The 20,776-nt window shown below is 40.8% G+C and overlaps 2 protein-coding genes across 3 annotated transcripts in view; both read right to left on the bottom strand.

Moving 5' to 3' along the window:
• MSRB3 (methionine sulfoxide reductase B3) overlaps positions 1 to 7,465 on the bottom strand; it is a 162,628-nt gene extending 155,163 nt beyond the window's left edge. Inside the window, exon 1 of one of the 2 annotated variants that reach the window (XM_059726061.1) lies at positions 7,187 to 7,465. In XM_059726061.1, coding sequence (XP_059582044.1) covers positions 7,187 to 7,360 — 174 coding nt within the window. In that variant the 5' untranslated portion in view covers positions 7,361 to 7,465. The remainder of the gene's footprint in view (positions 1 to 7,186) is intronic. The other variant, XM_059726060.1, reaches the window with a different exon arrangement.
• A 2,388-nt stretch (positions 7,466 to 9,853) lies between these two features.
• The window catches only part of LEMD3 (LEM domain containing 3), a 67,397-nt gene continuing 56,474 nt past the window's right edge, over positions 9,854 to 20,776 (bottom strand). Inside the window, exons 9-13 of the mRNA XM_019491299.2 lie at positions 20,002 to 20,180; positions 14,707 to 14,788; positions 12,416 to 12,521; positions 12,257 to 12,335; positions 9,854 to 12,089 (exon numbers count right to left, since the gene is read on the bottom strand). Of these exons, the coding sequence (XP_019346844.2) occupies positions 11,926 to 12,089; positions 12,257 to 12,335; positions 12,416 to 12,521; positions 14,707 to 14,788; positions 20,002 to 20,180 (610 nt within the window). The 3' untranslated portion in view covers positions 9,854 to 11,925. The remainder of the gene's footprint in view (positions 12,090 to 12,256; positions 12,336 to 12,415; positions 12,522 to 14,706; positions 14,789 to 20,001; positions 20,181 to 20,776) is intronic.

The raw sequence follows: 20,776 nt of genomic DNA, 5'->3' as shown, positions 1-20,776 counted from the left end.
AAGTAAATGGCTTCATGGATGGATGGGTGACGGAGGGAAGCAACAGATAGATTATTTTAAGACTTTTTGGCAAAGTCCCATGTTATATTTTCAGAAGCTAAACAGAAAAGTATGTTCCAGATAAAATTATTATTTGGGGAGTACACATCTGGTTGAAAAGCCACATTAAAAGGATTGTTATCAATACTTCAAGCCCAACAGAGGACACACTAGTGCAGAAGTGTAATCATTGGTCCAGTATTATTCAACTTTTTCATCAATGACTTGGAAAAAATGGAATATATAGTATATTAATAAAATATGGGGATGTTGCCAAGATGAGAGAGCTTACAAAGCAAAGGACAGAAACAGAATTCAAGTTTGTCTTGGCTACTTAGAGAAACAGCTGAAATCAGTAAGGTGAAAGTCATTAAAGGTAAATGCAAAGCACTACTATTTGGAAAGGAAAAAAACCAAATGTGCAAATAAAAAAAGTGGCAAGGCAACAAACAGTACTGCAGAAAATAATCTGCAGGTTGTATAAAATATCAATTGAAGAAGCTGATGTAGTAACCTAATCCCATTTTGCAAGAAGTGATAGTAGCCTAATAGTTGCCTAATAGCAACCTAATAGGGATAGTAGCCTAATCCCATTTTGCAACAGTATCACCTATTACAAGAACATCATATGTAAAGTGAGGGAGAAAATTATTCTGCTTAACTAGATACTAGTAAGGCCTCAGCTGGAGTTTTTTGGTCCACTTTGGATACCACACTTCAAAAAAGATGTAGACAAATTGGATGGAGTCCAGAGAAAACAAACAAACATGTCTAAAGACCTATGGAGAAAGTCAAAAGAATTAGGTTTGTTTAGTCTAGAGAAGAGATGAGGGAGGAAGAAGCCAATAAATCTTCAAAAAGGTTGCTGTGAAAAGGGAGATGATCAATTGTTCTCTATGTCCAGGGAAAAGGGCAAGAAATGACTGCCCTCATTTTGAAGCAAGTCAAAGTCAGTCTTCATATTAGGAAAAGCTTTTGACTATAAGGTTAGTTAAGATCTGGAACAGATTACCTAAGGAGGGGGTTTTCAACCTTTTTGGATTAGTGTACCCCCAGCAGCTGGATGCGGAGCAGTGTACCCCCAGCAGCTGGATGCTGGGGGGGGGAAGGGGCAGGAAGAGGGGTATGTGGCCAGATGCAGAGCAGGAGTGGGGGGGGGCATGTGGCCAGATGCAGAGCGGCAGCAAATGCCCAATGCAAGCTTCCTCCGCCCCCCGCATCCAGCCAAGTGGGTGGTGCCTGCACAGTAGTGCAGGATGGTGCAAGGCAACACCCCATCCCCAGCCCATGCATAGTCCCTAGGGCCTTCTCAAGTACCCCTGTGACAACCCCTGACCTAGAGAGTTTGTGGAATCCTCATTATTGGAAACTTGTATGAACAAATTAAACCACTGGTTCTCAAAAAGGGTGCCAGGGGTCCTTCTGAAGGTGCCATGGAGTGTGAGAAGATAAGCACTGGCTCCTTCTCCCCATGCAAAGAGGTAACTAGGCTTGTCTCTGACTGGTTCCAGTGCAAGGAGGTAATCTTGTGATTGGCTTTACCCCGAACCCCCCCACAAAGGGTCTAAACTACAGAAATCAAATAGCAAAGCTGTTAACAATTTGTATCTTGGAATTATATGTAGAGTGAAAGACAAGAAGCCAGAAGAGTCTAATGCTCTATTCCAGAATAAACTGCTAACTCACAGTGTAATCACAAGCAAATCACTAACCTGTTTGTGCCTCTGAGTAAAAGCAGAAACATATAAAAATTATTTAACACACGGCAGAGAGATTTCCTTGGAAAACTGATATTTAAAAAATGTATTATTATAGTAGTGAATCTCTTGCCACTGCTACTAATGTATATACAACATATTAATATACCATTGGGATTTTAATCCCATAAAATTAGAGAAATGTAAAAGTTGTGGCTCCCACAGTAAACACACTTAGTATGTGTGCAAAGGAATTAGAAAAAGGAATATCAATGCTAAATTTTGTCTCGCTGTTGTCACATGAAAAGGGATCCTCCGGGGGGGGGGGGGGGGGGGGGGGGCGCATTGTTAAAGGGCTTTAATTTATGCGCCTTAACTTCGTATCTTTACTTGATTCACCTTAATTTACCCAAGTGTCCCCAACTACATACACCCAGTTACATGCAAAATATGTCTTCTCTTTTCTTACCTCTTCCCTTTGCACAGTTCATACCATGGCTCTTGTTAATACCAGCAGAATAAAACTAATAAAAGCCCTGTCACTTCCACCTGCAGGAACAAGAGGAGTCATCTGTGGAAATGTTTACACTATCTCCAGCCTTGCTGGGTTCTACGAAAACACGACCCGCCCACTAGTGCTCACTCTGTCTATGCCAAATTCTGAAAAAAATGTAACATAGCTCCTCTTTGGCATGTGCCTAGTGACACTCTCCAGCTCATTTCTGGGTGTGTATACTGGCATGTGCCCAGTGCTGCTCTAACATCAGCTTGCTTACATTTTTTGACATTTGGCGCACACAGAACAGGAGCATGTTTTCACTCCATAAAATAGGCAGGGACAACACACATGTCCTGTATAAATGTGACCTCCAGATAGGCCAATTTCACTCTCCCTGAATAGCTGCTAGGAAAAAAAAATGGTGAAGCTGCCTAGACTTTCCTAACCATCAGCATTACACCAATGCTCCAATTCTATTACAGGATGTTAAATATTGAAATTTACATCCTACAATGGAAAAATCTACAACATAATTTACAACTCTCATACCTACAACAACCTTATAACCCCACACTAGACTCCCCTTGATTTTATCCTGGAGGAGCAATATAGATTGCATGCTTCACTCTAGCTCTGGCCTGAAGGGGAATTCTCAAAATGCACAGGAAATGTTCGCCCAGACTGAATACATGGGATGGGTGGGGGTTTTTTTAACATGCCTGCACACATCACTTCAAGAAATTTCTAAGATTTTTTGCATTAAAATTTCCCTTTTAAAAACTGAAGGCAAAATTAAAATTTCAGTGTGAAATCTAAGTGAAATTGATGGCATTTAACTGTCAATTTCCATCAATTCTAGTCTTATTTCTTGGCTCTAGTTATTACCTGTAGAATGCATATTTAGCATTTTCCCTGCTTGGCAAAACAATAAACTGAGATCCCCTGAAGAGGTTACTCTTACATTTACTAGATGAAATGACACTTTCCAACAATACAATACATTAGCACCATAAATCCGTCTTGCTAAACTGCTACAAAGTTTACAAAGAAATCAGTAATACAGAAGTTCTGGTGGCATGGAAAGGGGATATGTATTTGGGTAACTGCGCAGTAGCAATGTCTCAGACCTTGTCTTTACTACAGTCAAAAGTCAAAAGCTGAACTTACTGGCAAGTTAATTTACCCCCATCAAGTGTAAACAAGGATGAACCGTGTTATTTATCATATTACAAAATTGTGTTATACTAGGAGGTAAGTCTCCATAGGCAGGAAAACCATATTGGCACCCTGCTAGGTTAAATAGTTATTATATATTCCCAAATACTAAGCTTTCAGTTTTTCATGTCTTGAATAAAGAAGCTTTTTACAATAATATAATTGTATTTAATTGTACAATTCCAAGATTTCTTATGACATTCAAACATTTCTGTTATTAATTAACAATCACAAAGCTGAAGTCAACAGGCACATTAAAAAAGAAAATTACTACATCATAAATGTAGCTACCCCATAATTCCTGCATCCTATTTTCATCCTTTCTTGGCTCTAGTTATTACCTTCTTGCAATGGAAAAATCTTTCATCCTTAACATGAAGGTAACAACATTTTCAGATAAAGAAGAGGACTTTCTCTAAAATCCATCAGTAAGTATCTTGCGTGTGAAGAATATCAATGCTGAGCTATAACAGACACTCTTCCCTCATCTCCTACACAGTTACATAATCCAGTGAGGAAGGATATTAATTTTTCATTAATTAAAATAAAGAGATGCGTTCATTGTTACTCCTTTAATAAAGAATGCCTAAACGCGTATATGCATTTTTAACATCCTTTTTCAATCTTAGGGTTTCTGTACCTAGCATTATCCTTGAATAATTCCCTATGTGGACACAGGGTAGGACAGATTAAAAAATAATGCCAAGTTAAGAGTAAAAGACAGGAATGCGGTGACCAGATCCATTTTAACTGTTTCATATGACTGGACAGCAACTCGAAGCTAAACTGCAGTAATTTAGTAGTTGTTACATTCAGTGGTATGTGCCATTCAAGCTGCCACTGCTGGCAGACACAAATCAGTTGAAAGACAATAAATTCCTCCTCCTTCCCCACCCTATTTAAATCATATATTATACATAATTATTTAATTTGTCCATGTCTTAAACCAGGAAAAGGCACTCATTTTGGAATAAACACTTTTTTTCTAGAATAAGTGTCCACAGATGGAGTTATTCAGGGACAGCTACTGCAGTTTCTCTCTTATTCCACAATAACTTTGAAGTGTCAACAAACCCTTATATAGACTATGAATTTGCAGAACCCCTTGTCTTCATTACAGCATTAGATCTACCTCTAGCTCAAGTGTTGGCCTAACTTAACCCCTATCCATACACAAAAATATCTATCTTAAATGCAGTGGTACTTTTCAGTTGGCTGGTCACTGAATTTGAGTTCTGTCAAAGTCAGTGCTGTCAAAACTTGAGCCATTCATGCAGTGGCAACACAGGCACTCTGTGCTACAAGTACTGCGCTGTGTATATGTTAAAATGTTGCTCTGGAGTGTAATCACTCTCAGGCTTCACCTAAAACAGATTTCTAATCTAAAAGAAGCAATGATTCTCTCTCCCCCTTTTATTTCCACTTCTTTTTCTGTAACTAAGATTTTTGTGGTACAAATAAATAATACTTTTCCTGGGTTATTTAGTAAGTGACTATCCATTCACCATATTTAATTCTCTAAATAGACTGGAATAATACTATTTTTCTAGAATGAGAAGTCTCTAAAATAGCACAGGATTCTAAAAACTAGGAACAAATGTCTGATTAGGATTAAAAGCCACACAATTATGCCTGGAATCAAATCTCAAAGGGCACTACTACCAACAAAACTTGGCAGTCAAGCAACCCAGGCACCATGACAAAACTATGGCATGCATTAGTGAAAAATAACATTAGAAATCATCTGTAAAATGAGGCTACAAGCCCTGGAAACAAGTCAGCAAAGATGCAAATAAAAAAAAGAAACATTTTTACCATTAAACAGTAAAAGCAAAGCAATTGACCTTAAGGCATGCTGCAGTTGGATTATAGCTACCATTTATGGACTGCATGCCGTAAGCAGAGTATCCTATCAGTAAAGCAAACCATCTGCATAGTGTAGATTGCATTCTGGTATCTTTCAAAACAGTGTACTTTTAGAGCCGTCTTGATCATGAAGAGAAGGGAAGTTTAAGTGAGAAAGAACTGGCACAGCTTGGCAAGTGTGACATACGGCTTAAACAGGTCTCAAGTATGGGCATAGGTTGCTCAGGTTTTAAAAATAGTGATATATAGACACACATCTAAGCTTAATTTGAGTGAGATGCTATTTACAATACATGATAATCCTTCCTCTAAAGTTGTGCTGCCATCTTTAGATATATTGACTGACACTTACAAAGAATACATGTTGACTAGAACCTTAAAACTAAAAAGCCAGAATTCATCATTTCACCTCTTAACAATCTGCTATATGTATTATTTGTCCTTTGCAAAACTGCATTAGCACACTATTGATCAGATATTATCTATTACCAATAATATATAAGCACAGGTTTTTTTTAATATAATCTATATAGCAAAACACTGAACTCATCTTGAGGCCTCTTGAGCATATATTGATGTTTCATAGAAGCAGGATGTTGGCTGCCCTGGTTTCCCTGCTTTACCTGTGGCAGGTTAGGGTTTTTGGTTTGTGTTGTCAGGGCAGTCTTATGCAGTTTTGATTATGGTTGTATGGGATGGTTTGGCTAGGGCTGGTCCTGCCTCAGGAGGTAACTGACCTCTGGAGGTCCCTTCCAGCCCTACTTCTTTCTGATTCTATGGTTCTCCATGATTCATCCCATCTGTTTTGTTTTGGGGGGGGTTTGAGCTTGCCGTGACCTTTTTCTTTGAGGAGTTGCTAAAGTAATTTTTGCAGAATTTATTAGCCAGAAGTTACCACTTAACTTCCTAGCAAACCTGAATTCAAAACCTGAACCTAAGCCAAACCCGACTTCAAAATAAATTTCCTCCCACAAGTTTTGCGAGGCTGTAAAACATCTCAAACCACCACCCCATCAATGGTTTCAGAACCACGCCATGGACGGACGGAAGAATAGCTGGCTGGAGGCTCCAGTCTTGAGGGCAGCTGTAACAGCTCAGAGTTGGGGAGGGAGAAGGCAGGATATGTGTTATCATCTGTGTTATTAGTAAGCAGCTCAGTACAACACGCCTAGTGCTGTGCTCCTTCCAACAAGCCATGGGGGATCCCCATCCCAGAACTAGGGCACAGTCCTGAAGACCCATCTCGAGTTGAAGCACCGTCCCGAAATCATCAACCAAGCAGGCACGGACACCTCACTTGACAAAGCTGGTACTCAGGGGTAGGTTTCCCCAACCTTTCTCCTCACCACCACCTACTAAAAACTGCTGCAAGGCAGCCAAAACCCATCACACCCCTCACAACCTGCTGGTTGGCTCCTGCACTGAAGTTGGGCCACAACCTCCCCGCCTAGGGGCAGCTGACAGAGAAAGGCAGGGTTCGAATTATGGGGGAGCTTGGGGCACCCATAAGAGACAAGAGCGGCCCTATGAGATTTGAAAATCATAAAGTGTGGGGGAGGTCCAGCTTTATTACGGCATCCTGAGGGGCAGTCTTTTTTTTTTTTGTAGCCCCCTCCAAGTCAAAGTGCAATACGACCCCTGGCGAGGGGCGGGGGCGGGCCCGGCGGGGTGCAGCAGCAGCCCCCGAGGGTGCCGGCGGGCAGAGCTGCGGGACTGGCCAAGGCCCCCAGAGGCCCAGCTCCGCGGCCGGCCAGGGCCTGGCCAGGGACCCCGCCCGAGCGCGCACCCCGGGGCCAACCGGGCTCCCCCCCCGCCCCTGAGAAGGGGTGGGGGGCGGGGCGGGGCGCGGGACGGGCCCCCCCGGCCCTACCTGCAGCAGCAGCGGCGGCGGCCGCCAGCAAGAGGCCGAGACCGAAGCGCATAGGGAGGGCCCGGAGCCGCCAGCACCGCCCAGCCCGGGAGCGCGGCGCAGGGCCCTGTCCGGCCGGCCCGGGAGGATGCTGGGAAATGCCTGGGCACCGCCGCCGCGGCCAAATATGAGCATGGAGCGGAGAGCTAAGCGGAGCCGCCCCAGCAGCTCGGGGCGGGGGGCGTCCGGCACAGGGCTGAAATGCCCCTAGGCAGGGCTGAGCCCGCCCTCAGCGGCGCAGGGAGCAGCCGTCCCGGACCCGTACTCACCGGCCGGAGGCGGGGACACGCGCAGCCCCGCCGCTCCGCCCAGCCCTGGAGGCTGGGGCCGGGCCAGGTGCGAGCGGGCCGAGCGCTCCGGCGATGGGCTGCACGGGGTCGAGCGGCGGGCTCGGGCTGGACGAGCTGACCCCTGTAGGCACTTGCAGCCTGCCTGCTCTGGGATGCGATGCAGGAGGAAAGGGGGGGGGTATGACAGCAGGCATCTGGAGAATGTGCAGCACTTGTACTTAAAAGAAGCAGCCTTTACTAAGACACATTCGCAATAAACCGGAAAAAAAACCAGAAGGAAAAAGGAGCACTTCAGAGACTTTTTTACTCCCTCGCTGTAGCTTAGAAAATCTGCAATGGGTGGAGTAGGAGAGAGGGGCTTGAGCAAGCAGCATAGGGGCTATTAACATAATACCAGTATCTTTAAAAAGAAATAGGAAAAAATATGTACATTATTTACACACTATAGTGCCAAGTGGTTTAAATATGCCTAAACCAACTTGAATAAATTAATGATAGCAGCCCACCAAGATGATTAGCTCCAGACTTGCATTTCTAATCAAAGGAGACAGACATTTACAAATTCTCTCTCAGTGGCAAAGGTGTCATGTCAAATTCTTTCATCACACATAGCAACAAAAGAAAAAGATAGCAGTGAGAGAAGAAGGGTTCAGGATTGATGTTTCAAGTTGCATACAGAATAGACAAAGTAGTAATAGGATGCACAAAGACTTTAGCTTCTTGCTTCCCAATATCGGCAATGAGGGCAATACATCCTGCTATGCACTTAAATAGATTGGTTAAATTCTTCTAAAAACAAACTTGCAAGTCAGTCACAATTCTGGAAAAAAACAGAGGATTTAAAAGATGTTTCTAAAGAAATCTATTCCTACAATGATGCTCCATTCATATTTTTGGTAAAAGGGGGGGGGGGAGTGTTTAAACAAGTGTCTGATATAGCTATTGCTTTCTCCTGCCGCTAGCTGTGTGCACATGTGCATGTGCCTTCCACTGTATCATCAGATGTAGAAAATAAAGTACTAATAATTTCCTTCCTGCAATAATTTTAATAAAGACACTCTTGCAATATTTTAGTATGCCTGAAGGGAAGGCTACTGTAATCTATGCCCGAAGGCATAAAAATAAAATCTCAAAATGATATTCATGGGTCCAAACAAGTTATGTTAATCCCCAAGGGTACCAGGGCCAATTTCAGTGCAGCACCAGAACCCAGGGATTTAATACCTCTGCCCTCCTCCTCCCTTTCCCCGCCCATGACTAGTCTTAGTCACCAGAGAAGAGTAAAACCCCAGTGGGAGGGGAGGATGGATTCATCTCATGGTCCAGGTATTTGACACCTCTGCTTTAGTTTAAACACTGAGATAAAGGTCATGAGTCAAGGAGACTGAACTGCACAGCAACCCCCACCCCAAGTTCCTCGGACTGGGGATCCCCGTTGAGAGAGCAGGCAGGGACTTTCTGGAGGGCACTGAAGCAACAGGGCAATGCCAACAGCCCGTTCCCCCAGCTGGGCAGCCCTCAATCTGGGAAAGTGCAAGGAACACTGCCCTGGTTCTTCGCTCCCCTCCTGGAGCGGCCCCCAACATTCTTAAGAGAGAAACTCTCTGCACAAGGGAGATCTTCCAGGTTAGTAAGTCTCCCCACAGCAAGAAACTGAATGAATGCTTTTACACTTCTTGTTTCTACTGAGGGAAATCGCGATTCTCCTGGTAGAAAGGTAACACAACATACCCGTACGTGGCCTGAGGTGAACTGGTCACCGTCTACAAATACCTGCACAGAAAAATGATTTGATGGCAGACAACTCTTTAAAGCTAGGAAAAACACAATCCAAAAGAAACTAAACTAATGCAAACTAGACATGAGATGCAAGTTTAACAATGAGAATAATCACTTAAATGTTCTACCAAGGGATACCATGGATTCATTTGACTGGTATCAAAGACTATTATCTGGTATAGGCCCTATAACACTAATACACAACAAAAAAGAAGTGGGCTAGATTCATAGATCTGTTATAGAGGTCAACCCAGCTTTAAAGAAAGCAGATTTAAAAACAATCAATCAATCAACACCCCCCCACCCCCGCCGGGTACTAATTGGAACACCCTTACTATCTACAATGTTGGATATTCTACATTTTAGTGTAGAAATTTTATTTAATACATTTTTTTTTATGTTACTGAAGACTAGCACTATCATCTAGTCTCAAGTGCTTCAAAAACTTAGTTTGTTAAACCATTAGGTGGCCATAATAAAGCTTTTTGTTCTGGGGTCAGGGAAGAAGGAAGCATTCAAACCAAAACAGACATTTGAGATCTGAAAGTTCAGACATATATAAAAACCCCTAATAAACCTTTAATTAGTTTAGGTTTGTTTTGTTTGTTTTGTAGTTTCTCTTACAGGACAGGTGACAAAATTACATCAAACATCTGATCTTTCTCAGAATGTCCAGATATTACACACATTCCCATCTGTCTTGCAGTGAGGGATTAGTCAACTTAACAGTTTTAGGTAAAAGAAGCTGCATAATAGTACATATTACAGTAATAAAATGTACAGTGTTTACAAGAAATATATTTTAGAAGCAAGAAAGATTCATCTGCATCAAAAGACAACCTTTAAAATGCCACAACTACTTTTACATTCACTCTTGCAACAGGTCACAAGATGGGGTCACTAAATAGCAGGTCAACAAATCACTACGAAGCACATCAATTACAGCAAAATCAGTTTATATACATATATAATACATAAACATGTATATTATACATATATGTATATAGTAAAATTCATGAAAATCTACCAGACCTAGCACAAAATCTACTCACCCATCAAAAATATGTACTTGTCCTCGGTGAGTAAAATTTTGCATGGCTGATTATATATATTATATATACTCATTCATTAGCATCTGAGACAAAACTGAGAATTTTAAAATTTTTCAGATAACAAACCCTCTGATAATAAACATGGTGCCCACAAAAGCACAAAGGTAAGGCACAGTAGGATTTTCTGTTGCGGAATAGTGTGCATCATGTTTACTTAACCATAAGAAAAACGTGCATATTTGTGCAAGTCCATGCTGCAAATCCATCATATCTACAAAAAAAATTAGTGAGCTTCTAATAAATTTATCTGAACTGGTGCAACTCCCAGTCTCTCCACCTATGCAGTATTCAGCTGGATAATTAGATAAAATTATCTCATCTAAATAGGGGATTCATGTAGCCAATAGACTTAGATTTGCAACTAAACTTAGTAACTACAAAATTGTAGCTGATAAGTACATAAATGATAATAGATAAATTTATAATACTGAAACACAAGAGTTATCATCGCTTGTATGCTTGGCTATATATCTAGCTTTTATTAACCAAAATTGTTGTAAAAATGTGTGCCCTTTTCAATTTTAACAATTGACTGGTTAATTAAAAATTTAAATTATATTGGGAAAGTTACTTAATCCCAACGGTACTTTGTCACAGTCCTGGTATTTATAATAAATACAGCTTTTCACAAAACATTTTTCCAGTATCTGCCAATTGCTTCTTTATTGCTCATGTAAATTTGAATCCATTACAACTGGTATCAGACTTTCACACAAAATCATAGTCAAATATTTTAATATAAAACCTATAAAAGATATTTAACTTGTATCTAATACTTTAAAGGTTTGGCTGTTTGACCTTTATGGGATAGTACAACCAAACACATATAAAACATTAGGTTATGAATAAAATAGGAAGCTTATTCACTGCTTTAAATGCAGACATCCTCACAGAACAAGACCACTTTTGCCACCACCAGCATTTACATTTATGTACAAAAACCGGTACATCTGCATTCAATTTCTTTTTCCGTTCACACTTATATGCAACCACTGAAGCCAAATTAAATTTTCCCATACCCCAACTGCAGCAAATGAATGTTTTACAGCAACAGAAACTAAGATTAGACTGAAAAATTAACAATTTGGTTTTTTTAAGTATTTGTCATCAGGAACTGTAGGTGGTTTGTTACAAAATACCCACAAGATCATTTCACAGGAAACTATGGAAACACAGGAAGTCTTCTCTTCTCCATGCTTTTGGATTCTATCAAAACACTTCTTGGTGCAAAAATACAGTCACCATATCTGAAAATATTTAATAAATTCAGTGTTCCTCATGCAAATTGTAAATGCACTGGTTTACTTCAATTCCAAAAACTTCCTGAAGCAACTGTTTTGTCAGCTCAGTATTACTGCCTCATTGCTAAGTCCCTTTGGAAACAAGATTTCTGGAACGTTCAGACTTTTATTTGATCAATGAAATTATTACATACAAAAAGCACTAAAAAAGGAAGACGGCAGCCAAACAGGAATTTTCCTGCTGCAAGTAACAGTCCTAAGAGTTGTAGAAAGTCTTCTCAGGAGCTTCCCTGAGAGTTAGTTGTGCCTGTCCGAAGACGAAGATGTGACATAGAGTTCATGTGTTTGTTTGATGGCTTCAACGGAGTGTTGCAAGTAAGAGCCTGGGGAAAGCGATGATGATATCGATCTAGTCGTAGATACTTTACTGTTACCAGCTTTCCTGTAGTTAAATACACAATGCACAAACATTTCAATGCACTGATACAGTAAAAAAGTAATCGAAACGTACATTATAGCTTGGTATTTTAATTAAAATCCAGCCAACAATGCTAGTTAAAATGAGAGCTGTATTTCTCCCCAGTTCTTTATAAACAGCAAACCTCTTACCATCAAACCAAGAGCCATGTAATGCCTTAAAAGCTTTTCCAGCATATTCTGGAGATAGACACTTGACATATACACAACCCTGTGGTGAAAAAAATAGGGTTAGTTTGAGTCTAAGAAGGCAAAACAAATATGGAAAGAAACTACTGGAAAAGCATTTACCTCACGTGAATTTTTATCCACAGCAATATGAACAATTCCATCATTATCACTGCATTTTTCCAGGATCGCTTCTTGAATTGCTAAATGCCAGTGATCCCCTATTTCCCTAAATAGAGCAATTAAAGGAAGACTTCATTAAAATACAACTTGTAAATCTGTATACCACTTTCTTAATGAGAAAGGAATGCTGACAAAAAGAACAATATGCTAGAACCTTTGGATGTCCCCTTTAATTTACTGATTTAATCCAGTTTTATAATTTGTTTTCTCAAATGTGGTTCCCTTGAAAATTTATATATCAGGAAATTGTTAGAAATCAAATCTTCCTTACTAGCTGCAGTACAGAAGTATACTCAAAGTGTTATTTTTCTATATTTAAAAGAAATATTTAATAAGTGAAGACCTAATCTAAATACCTTAACCTACTATCTCCAAAACCTGCTCAGGAATTTGATGTTGGGGGATGTACATCAGTACTTAATACACTAGGACGACTTTCGTTTCAGTTGATCATAAAAAATGCAACCTTTAAAAAAAAAAAAAAAAAGCTTCAAAAGGATATACTTTTTCCTGTAGAAGGTAGAATCTGTACCATCAAAAAGGCAAACCTGAGGAATTTAAACCAGTACTTGAAAATAGTTCCTTAGAAGACTATTAAGTTTTTCTTGGCAATCAGGTGAGCCTGAACAAGTTTTACATATAGGTTTTAGCCCCAGATGGTTTTTAATGCACCAAATTATGCACCCTGGGTTTGCAAACAGATGACTCCAGTATATCTGCTTGTTCTCAGCTTTGTCAAACAGCAGTTACAAAAATTAGTATAATACTGGTCATGTTCCTTGTGGCCAACAAACACTGGTTAACTTCGTATCAGTTAAGTGCACAGCATCCTTCAGTCCAATTGTCTGCTGGGTACTTCATTTATGTGCATAATAATTGGCAACTGAACTGAAGGGAAAGCAGCTGCTTTTGAAAAGAGCTGCCATTGGAAGCCTTAAAAATTACAATTTGTTTGTTCCCAGGCAGCTATCTCCTGTCATTTTCAAGACTTCTAAGAGCAGTCCTAAAACTACTACTAGAAGCCATAAAAGTGATAGGAGCTAGTCTGTTTGAAGCTACTGATACCAAAACATGGCTACTGATACCAAAATGGATACCATAAGCATTGATTAATTAAGTACAGGTAAGTACATAGCCTTGTTTCAGTTCCAAGACTATACACTTAAATGAAATGCACTGCACCACCTTTTGAAATCTTTGGTAGTTTTCTGTGTTGTTGTTGTTTTTAAACAAACCCAAATATATTTTTCCATCCACCAAGGCTTTCTAGAGTGGCATTTTTTAATCAAATTAGATTAAAAAGTGGTAGCAAGCAATAGAACAGAACTGATTTTCTTCAACACCACTATGAGAAAGTGCATTTAACCATGAACAAGTAGACGTAGCGTAGGGCTTTGTTTTAATTTTAAATCATTTATTTAGCTTGGGATTTGTTTTAGGGATTCTTTTTTTCTTCCCTTAATGCTGTACTCAATCAAGCACCAAGAACATAAGATCATATATCTACTGGAAAGGACAGCCAATTGGAAGGGAAGTTAAAATACAGTATATGTTTTGCTTTATTACAGGAGTGGGGAAGAGAGAAAAGGCTAAGATTAATGTTATTGCATATTTCAGAAGTGTAGTTGGTGTATTCAGTTCACACTGGTGCCCAAAACCATGCAAAGCAAGTGTCCTCTATTAGGTACTGCTTACACCTCAGGTAGAGTGCTGCATGCAGTTCTGGGTGCTACATGTTAAGAAAGACAAAGTAAAACTGGAGAGGATCCAGGAATGAGTGACAAAGATAAATGGGATGGAATGCAAGCCATGTGAAGAAAGATCGAGATAAACAGGAAATTTAGTTTGGAGAAGTCATCCAAGCTATCTTCCAATCCTCTGATTCTATAGAGGTGTCATTACAAACTTTACTTTTGGTTGGTTTTCACTTGCAACAAAACAAGTATGCAATATTTCTTGTTTAATGACTTTAAATCCAGTTTGTGCAAGTTTCATTATAGCCCAACATTTATCATACATAGGCTATGTGACAGCAGACGGAACGATTTGTGATCAGTTCAGTAAAGCACACCTGCTGCTGCTCATGATCATCTTTTGAGCATTCACAATATTGTTTATCTGATGGCAGCAGTGGGGTTTGGATTCTTCACAAGGCATTTTAAAGAGAGGCAGAACACTTCAGTGAGCGCTGAAACTATTGTTTGAAATGTAAACAAAATGTATTTACTTACATGACTGGGTCAAACATATTGCGAATCTTTAAACATGGCGTCAAACTGTTTGGTGGTGAATTTCTTCTATCTAAATGAAATGCTATAAAGAAATAATAGCAAAGTGGTGAATATAATATAGTACAGCAGAATTTACAAATACCTCAAGCTTTGTGCGTTATTATTCCCTTTTGCTGTTTTGTTTTATTAACACAAACCTTTCTTTCCACATACAAAAGAAAAACAAGTTTCAATTAGTTACAAGCTTCCTATACAGACTTAAAACAGAGCATACTAACTCTGATACTTCTATATCCCAGATTCATAATTTTCATGTGTAAGAATTAGTGTTTTTGATACTTAGGCCAACAAGCAAATAGAAAACAGATTCTAGATTGCCAAAATGTGAATGCTTAATTAATACAGAAGATACCTGCACCGCCTACAGTAAAAGCGAACACAGAAATGGAAGTTCTTGATAACTCGTCTAAGTGCACTGGGTATGAATATATAAAACTGGCCAGGCCACACCTGGAGTACTGTGTCCAGTGTTGGGCCCCCCACTACAGAAAGGATGTAGACAAACTGAAGAGAATCCAGCAGAGGGCAACAAAAATGGTGATGGGTCTGGGCCACATGACTTCTAGAGGAGAGGCTGAGGGAACTGGGCTTTTTAGTCTGGAGAAGACAGATGAGAGATTTAATAGCAGACTTCAATTACCTGAAGGGTGGCTACAAAGAGGATGGAAGTAAACTGTTCTCGGGTGGCAGACAACAGAACAAGGAGCAATGGTCTCAAGTCGCAGCAAGAAAAGTTTAAATGAGATATTAGGAAAAACTTTTTCACTAGGAGGGTAGTAAAGCACTGGAACAGGTTACTCAGGGAGGTTGTGGAATCTCCATCCTTGGAGGTTTTTAAGACTTGGCTAGACAAAGCCTCGGCTGGGATGATCTAGTTGCGGATGGTCCTGCTTTGAGCAGGGGGTTGGCCTAGATAGTTTCATAGTAGCTAGGGTCAGGAGGGACCTGAACAGATCATCTAGCCTGAACCCCTGCTACAGGGTTCACAAGACCCCAGACAGGTGATCATCCAACCTCCTCTTGAATTTGCCCAAGGTAGGGGTGAGGACCACTTCCCTGGGAAGTTGGTTCCAGATTTTGGCCACCCTAACTGTAAAATATTGCCTTCTGATCTCTACCCTAAACCTAGTCTCCATCAGCTTATTACCATTGTTCCTTGTCACCCCAGGTGGTGCTGGGGAGAAAGGGGCTCTGCCTATTTGCTGTTGATCCCCCCTGATGAGCTTGTAGGCAGCCATTAGGTCTCCCCTCAGCCATCTCTTGCTGAGGCTGAACAGCTTCAGGTCCTTCTGTCTCTTCTCGTAGGGCCTGTCCTGCTCTCCTCTCACCAAGCGGGTGGCCCTCCTCTGAACCCTCTCCAGGCTGGCCACATCCCTTTTGAAGTGCAGCGCCCAGGACTGGACACAGTACCCCAACTGCGGCCTGACCAAAGTCACATAGAGGGGGAATATCACCTCTCTGGACCGGCTTGAGATGCACCTTTGGATGCATGACAAGGTATAGCTGGCCTTGCTGGCTGCGGTCTGGCATTGGCGGCTCATGTTCATCTTGGAGTCAATAATGACTCCAAGATCCCTTTCCACCTCTGTGCTTTCAAGCAGGGAACTCCCCAGCCTGTATGTATGCTGTGGATTCCTTCTCCCAAGGTGCAGCACCCTGCATTTGTCTACGTTGAACCCCATCCCATTCTCATCTGTCCACTTTTGTAGTCTGTCTAAATCTAGTTGCAGCCTCTCTCTCCCTTCAAGTGTATCCACCTCGCCCCACATCTTAGTGTCATCAGCAAATTTGGACAGCGTGCTTTCCAGCGCCTCGTCCAAGTCACTGATGAAGATGTTAAACAGTGCGGGCCCACGGACCTAGCCCTGGGGTACCCCACCACTCACATCTCGCCAGTTTGAGTACAACCCGTCCACCACTACTCTCTGTGCGCGCCCCATCAGTCAATTTTTTACCCATCCAGCTGTGCAGACATCAATGCCACAGTCACTCAGATGATCTCCTGAGGTCCCTTCCAACCCTAATTTTCTATTATTCTGTTATTCTAACTGTTCTGTTTAAACAAGAACTATCTGAAAAGTATATGATGTAATTTTATGGTGAGCTTTTATTTATGCCACTTCATTATGTACCCAAATCTACTGAGAATCAGGAACAGATGGTTCCTGATACCTGAATACAAGATTTCACCTCCCATTAATACTTTTTGCAGTAACTGAAGGTTCAAAACATAGAGCCATTATTGGGCTAGGCTCAATGGTTTGCTTAAAACCCCCTACAATACAATTTAACAAAAAGGAGATTGGGGAGTGAAAATACTGAAAAATAAAGGATAGGTTTACCTATAGCACAGCTTAACTGTTCCATGTTAGAAACTAATATTAGAACTATGATTCTAGTTGTGTTCATACTGATGAACAGAAACACTTGCAGCAAATGTGTATGCTTAAAAACAGACACTAAGAAGAACATTCATTGGATGCAACTGAATACAAGCAACACTAGTTTATAAATCAGTATAGCCCAATACATTTTGTATTAAAATTAAAGATATACTCATTACTAAACTAGCAAATGAAAAGGTAACCTGCCAGTCTAATACAGGACCCAATGTCAGATTTCCCCATATATCCAACTTGAGGCATTTCTCATGCTATCTAATTAAACATCATCCCAGTCTATGATGCCTGGATCACTGCTGAGTCTCCAGTTTCTGGCTTAAGATAATACCCTAAATTATTACAATAAGCCAAGGTTGGGAAGCAGGGGGACACTAACACTTTACAAAGCTATGAGATTGCCTTTTACACCTCAACCAGCTCAGAGAGGTTGGTGTAGTGTCATAAGCCTCACCATAAACCTAGAAATGAAAAAGGCGAGAGGTAGAAGCATTGCCAGCAGATTGAGGCAAGTGATTATTCCCCTCTATTCCGCACTGCCAAGGCCACATATGAAGTACCGTGTCCAGTTTTGGGCCACCACTACAGAAAGTTTGTGGACAAATTGAAGAGACTCCAGCAGAAGGCAACAAACATGGTTAAAAGGCTAGAGAACATGACTTATGAGAAGAAGGTGATGGAACTGGGCTTATTTAGTCTGGAGTAAAAGCTATAGCAAGCAGCCTTCATTCAGCAACTGACTGCAAGTTACACAGGTTGTGAATCACCTGGATATGAATGATCAGGGTTCTACTGTACCTAATTCAAGTTCTATGAAGGTGAGGGAGACTGCTGTAACTCTCTAATAAAGAACATACAGAAGCCTTCAAAGAGGTTACTTCATAATGTATATGTTGTCCCTCAACAGCCTTTGTGCATTTACTATTCCCTCCCTCCCTCTCACTTGGGGTTCTTACTGTTTTGACTGGTTTAGGAGAGAGAACTGGGGCAGATGGGGTGCATATTCCTCCCCAGAGTGGTTCTCATCAGTGCCTCAAGTATGGTTCCACTGACAAAGTTTATAATTTCACTTGGTGGGATACTTTGACACAAAACTGTGATTTCTAACAGAGTTTGACTGCAATTAGCAAATGAATGCTAGATGGTTACTATCAGTGCATACTTCCAAAAAGCCTTACAGCATATTTTGAAAGGGCATATAACAATGGTAAATGGAAATCTCAAAAAGAAATCAGTCAAAATCCTGTGCCAGGTTTTTGTCATGACCCAAAGGTCTGATTTTTTTTGTGTCTGCTTCGGCACTAAGAATTATCCCCGTGGGTATACAGCTTCGTTGCACGGAGGAGTTCTGCTGTGCAGAGAACCCGCGTGCAGGGAAGTGTTCCCGCCACTTTGCAGCGATCTTTGCAGGGTGCATTTCCTTTGCAACACAGAAATGCACGGTGCAAAGGTTTCCCGCTCGTCGTATGCAAATTCGTACCCCGCAATTGGCTAGTGCTAAATTATTCACACGTGGAGGCTAGCAATTGGCCTGCTAGCCGTATAAGAGGCTTGAGCAGTTTCCGCCCAAGCCGAAGAGGACTCCGCATCCATCTCGTGGGGACTCTGGGTGTGCACGGCAGGGTAATAGAAACCCTGTGTGTCGCTCAGAGGAGTTTGGCGGCCTGATCCACCGCCCACCTCTTCCCGTCTTCGAACGGAGCCTACTATAAGACATAACGACGAGTTTTATGCGCGCTTGTCCTGGACATCCAGAGTTTGTCTGCGTGGAGCCTAGCAAGCTCCACGTGATTGTTCGTGTTCTGTCTGCGTGGAGCCTTGCAAACTCCATGTGTGTTCATGTTTTTTGTTGTAACCGCAACTCAAGCAAGTTCTCAGCCTACACCACAACCATCTCGGTGTAAGTAAAATAATCTTAAAATCAACCGTTACGTGTCTGTGCCTAATTCTAGCTTGGCGCCCGCCCTCTCCGACCCAGCCTGCCCGGGCTGCTGGCCACAGCCCACGTGCAGAGCGACGAAAGCAACCCGGGGTCAGACCCGGCGCGCACAGTTCTCTGCCAGGTATTTTGGAGCACTTACAAGCATTTGAAGAAAATTGTTCTAAGAGAGTCTAAACGCACTCTGAATAATCCTTTGTTATATAGGGAAGGAATTCTAATAAAATTATAATCAACATTCTAACAATGTCATTAAAGTAATTCAAGCTGTAAGCTACTACATAAGTGTTACAGGCTAATAAAAGAAGAAATGAAATAATATCCAAACATAACTAATATCAGAGAAGACACGCTTAAAGTAATCAGGATTCTGATAGCCAAAAGAAATTAATCCATAAACTGGGATGGTGCACTGATATGGCTAAAATCAAAAGTTAACAACAAAGTACCAAGCCAAAAGAACATACTAAAGATGGACTTCTGAAAAATTAGAGGACTCAAAGTAGAAATGATTGCCAACTGAGTTCTCATCCACAATGTTCACTTCCATTAATCCCAAAATTTACTACAAAATAACTTGTGCCAGTTTCCTATATCACAAGACAATTCGGAGTTTTGGTCAGTCAAAGCCTGTATCGTTAAAAAATTAAAATCCTTTGCAAGAGAGAAGGAAACAAATTACAGGGAAACATGGGTTGGTGAGGGTAGACAACTATAGTTATTGGTTGTGTTCTTGTTCTGCTTCAAGTTTATTGTAGAACTTTGTCTAAATTATGTCGGACACCAAATAATTTTGTTTTCAAAACAGACAAGCCTCCTTTAAGAGATGCAAGAATGAATCTTAATGGAAGAAATTAAAACAAGTTATATTTACAAAATTTAACTAAATTATTATACCTTGGCCTTGCCATACTTTGGATGGTATAACTAAAATTTTGTCACATGCTGCAGACGGCTGTATCCATCTCCAGACAGAGAAATCAGCACCACCTATTCTTCGCGTCTCTGTGCGAACTCTAGATTCATTTGTAGCAAGGAAGTCAACTGCTCTATCCCAAACCTTCTTCATTTTTTTCCTTAAACATAGAACAAGAAAAAAAAAAGGGATTTTTTGTATTATAATAGCTGTGTAGCCAGCAACCAGTACATAATATTTTAGGGGCTTTACCCCCCAACTCTTATTTAAAAAAAAATTCTAGCCCTGCAACAATTTACTGATCTTCTTGCTTGCGTGAAATATTCAGGAACTTAGCTCAGTGACCAAGATACGTATGTACATGTCCACTGAATTTAGCAGGAGACATATTTAAAACTAACACAAAAAAGTACTTTCTTAAAGCAGCCCAAGTTAACTTAATAGAACTCATTACTACAGGAAGTTGCAGATGCACATAGTATCACCAAGTTAAAAAAGGGACTAGACCAATTCATGAATGACAGATCCAATAATAGTTTTTAAAGAGAACAGTCAGAGGTGTTTCCTTTGGCATCTCTAAGCCAATAATGGTGGATGCCAGGGAGGGTAATGAACCTGGGATAGATCACTAGATATATCCTGTTCATATGCTCTCCCTCTAAAACATCTGCTGCTGTCACTGGGCTAGATGTACCATTGGTCCAACTCAGTATGGCACTTATTTTCTTAAATAAGTCAAAAGACTAATCTGAACAT

The sequence above is a fragment of the Alligator mississippiensis genome, chromosome 4, assembly GCF_030867095.1.
Source record: "Alligator mississippiensis isolate rAllMis1 chromosome 4, rAllMis1, whole genome shotgun sequence".
In the NCBI taxonomy this organism is placed as follows: domain Eukaryota; kingdom Metazoa; phylum Chordata; order Crocodylia; family Alligatoridae; genus Alligator; species Alligator mississippiensis.
This window is presented reverse-complemented; position numbering and strand designations above follow the sequence as displayed.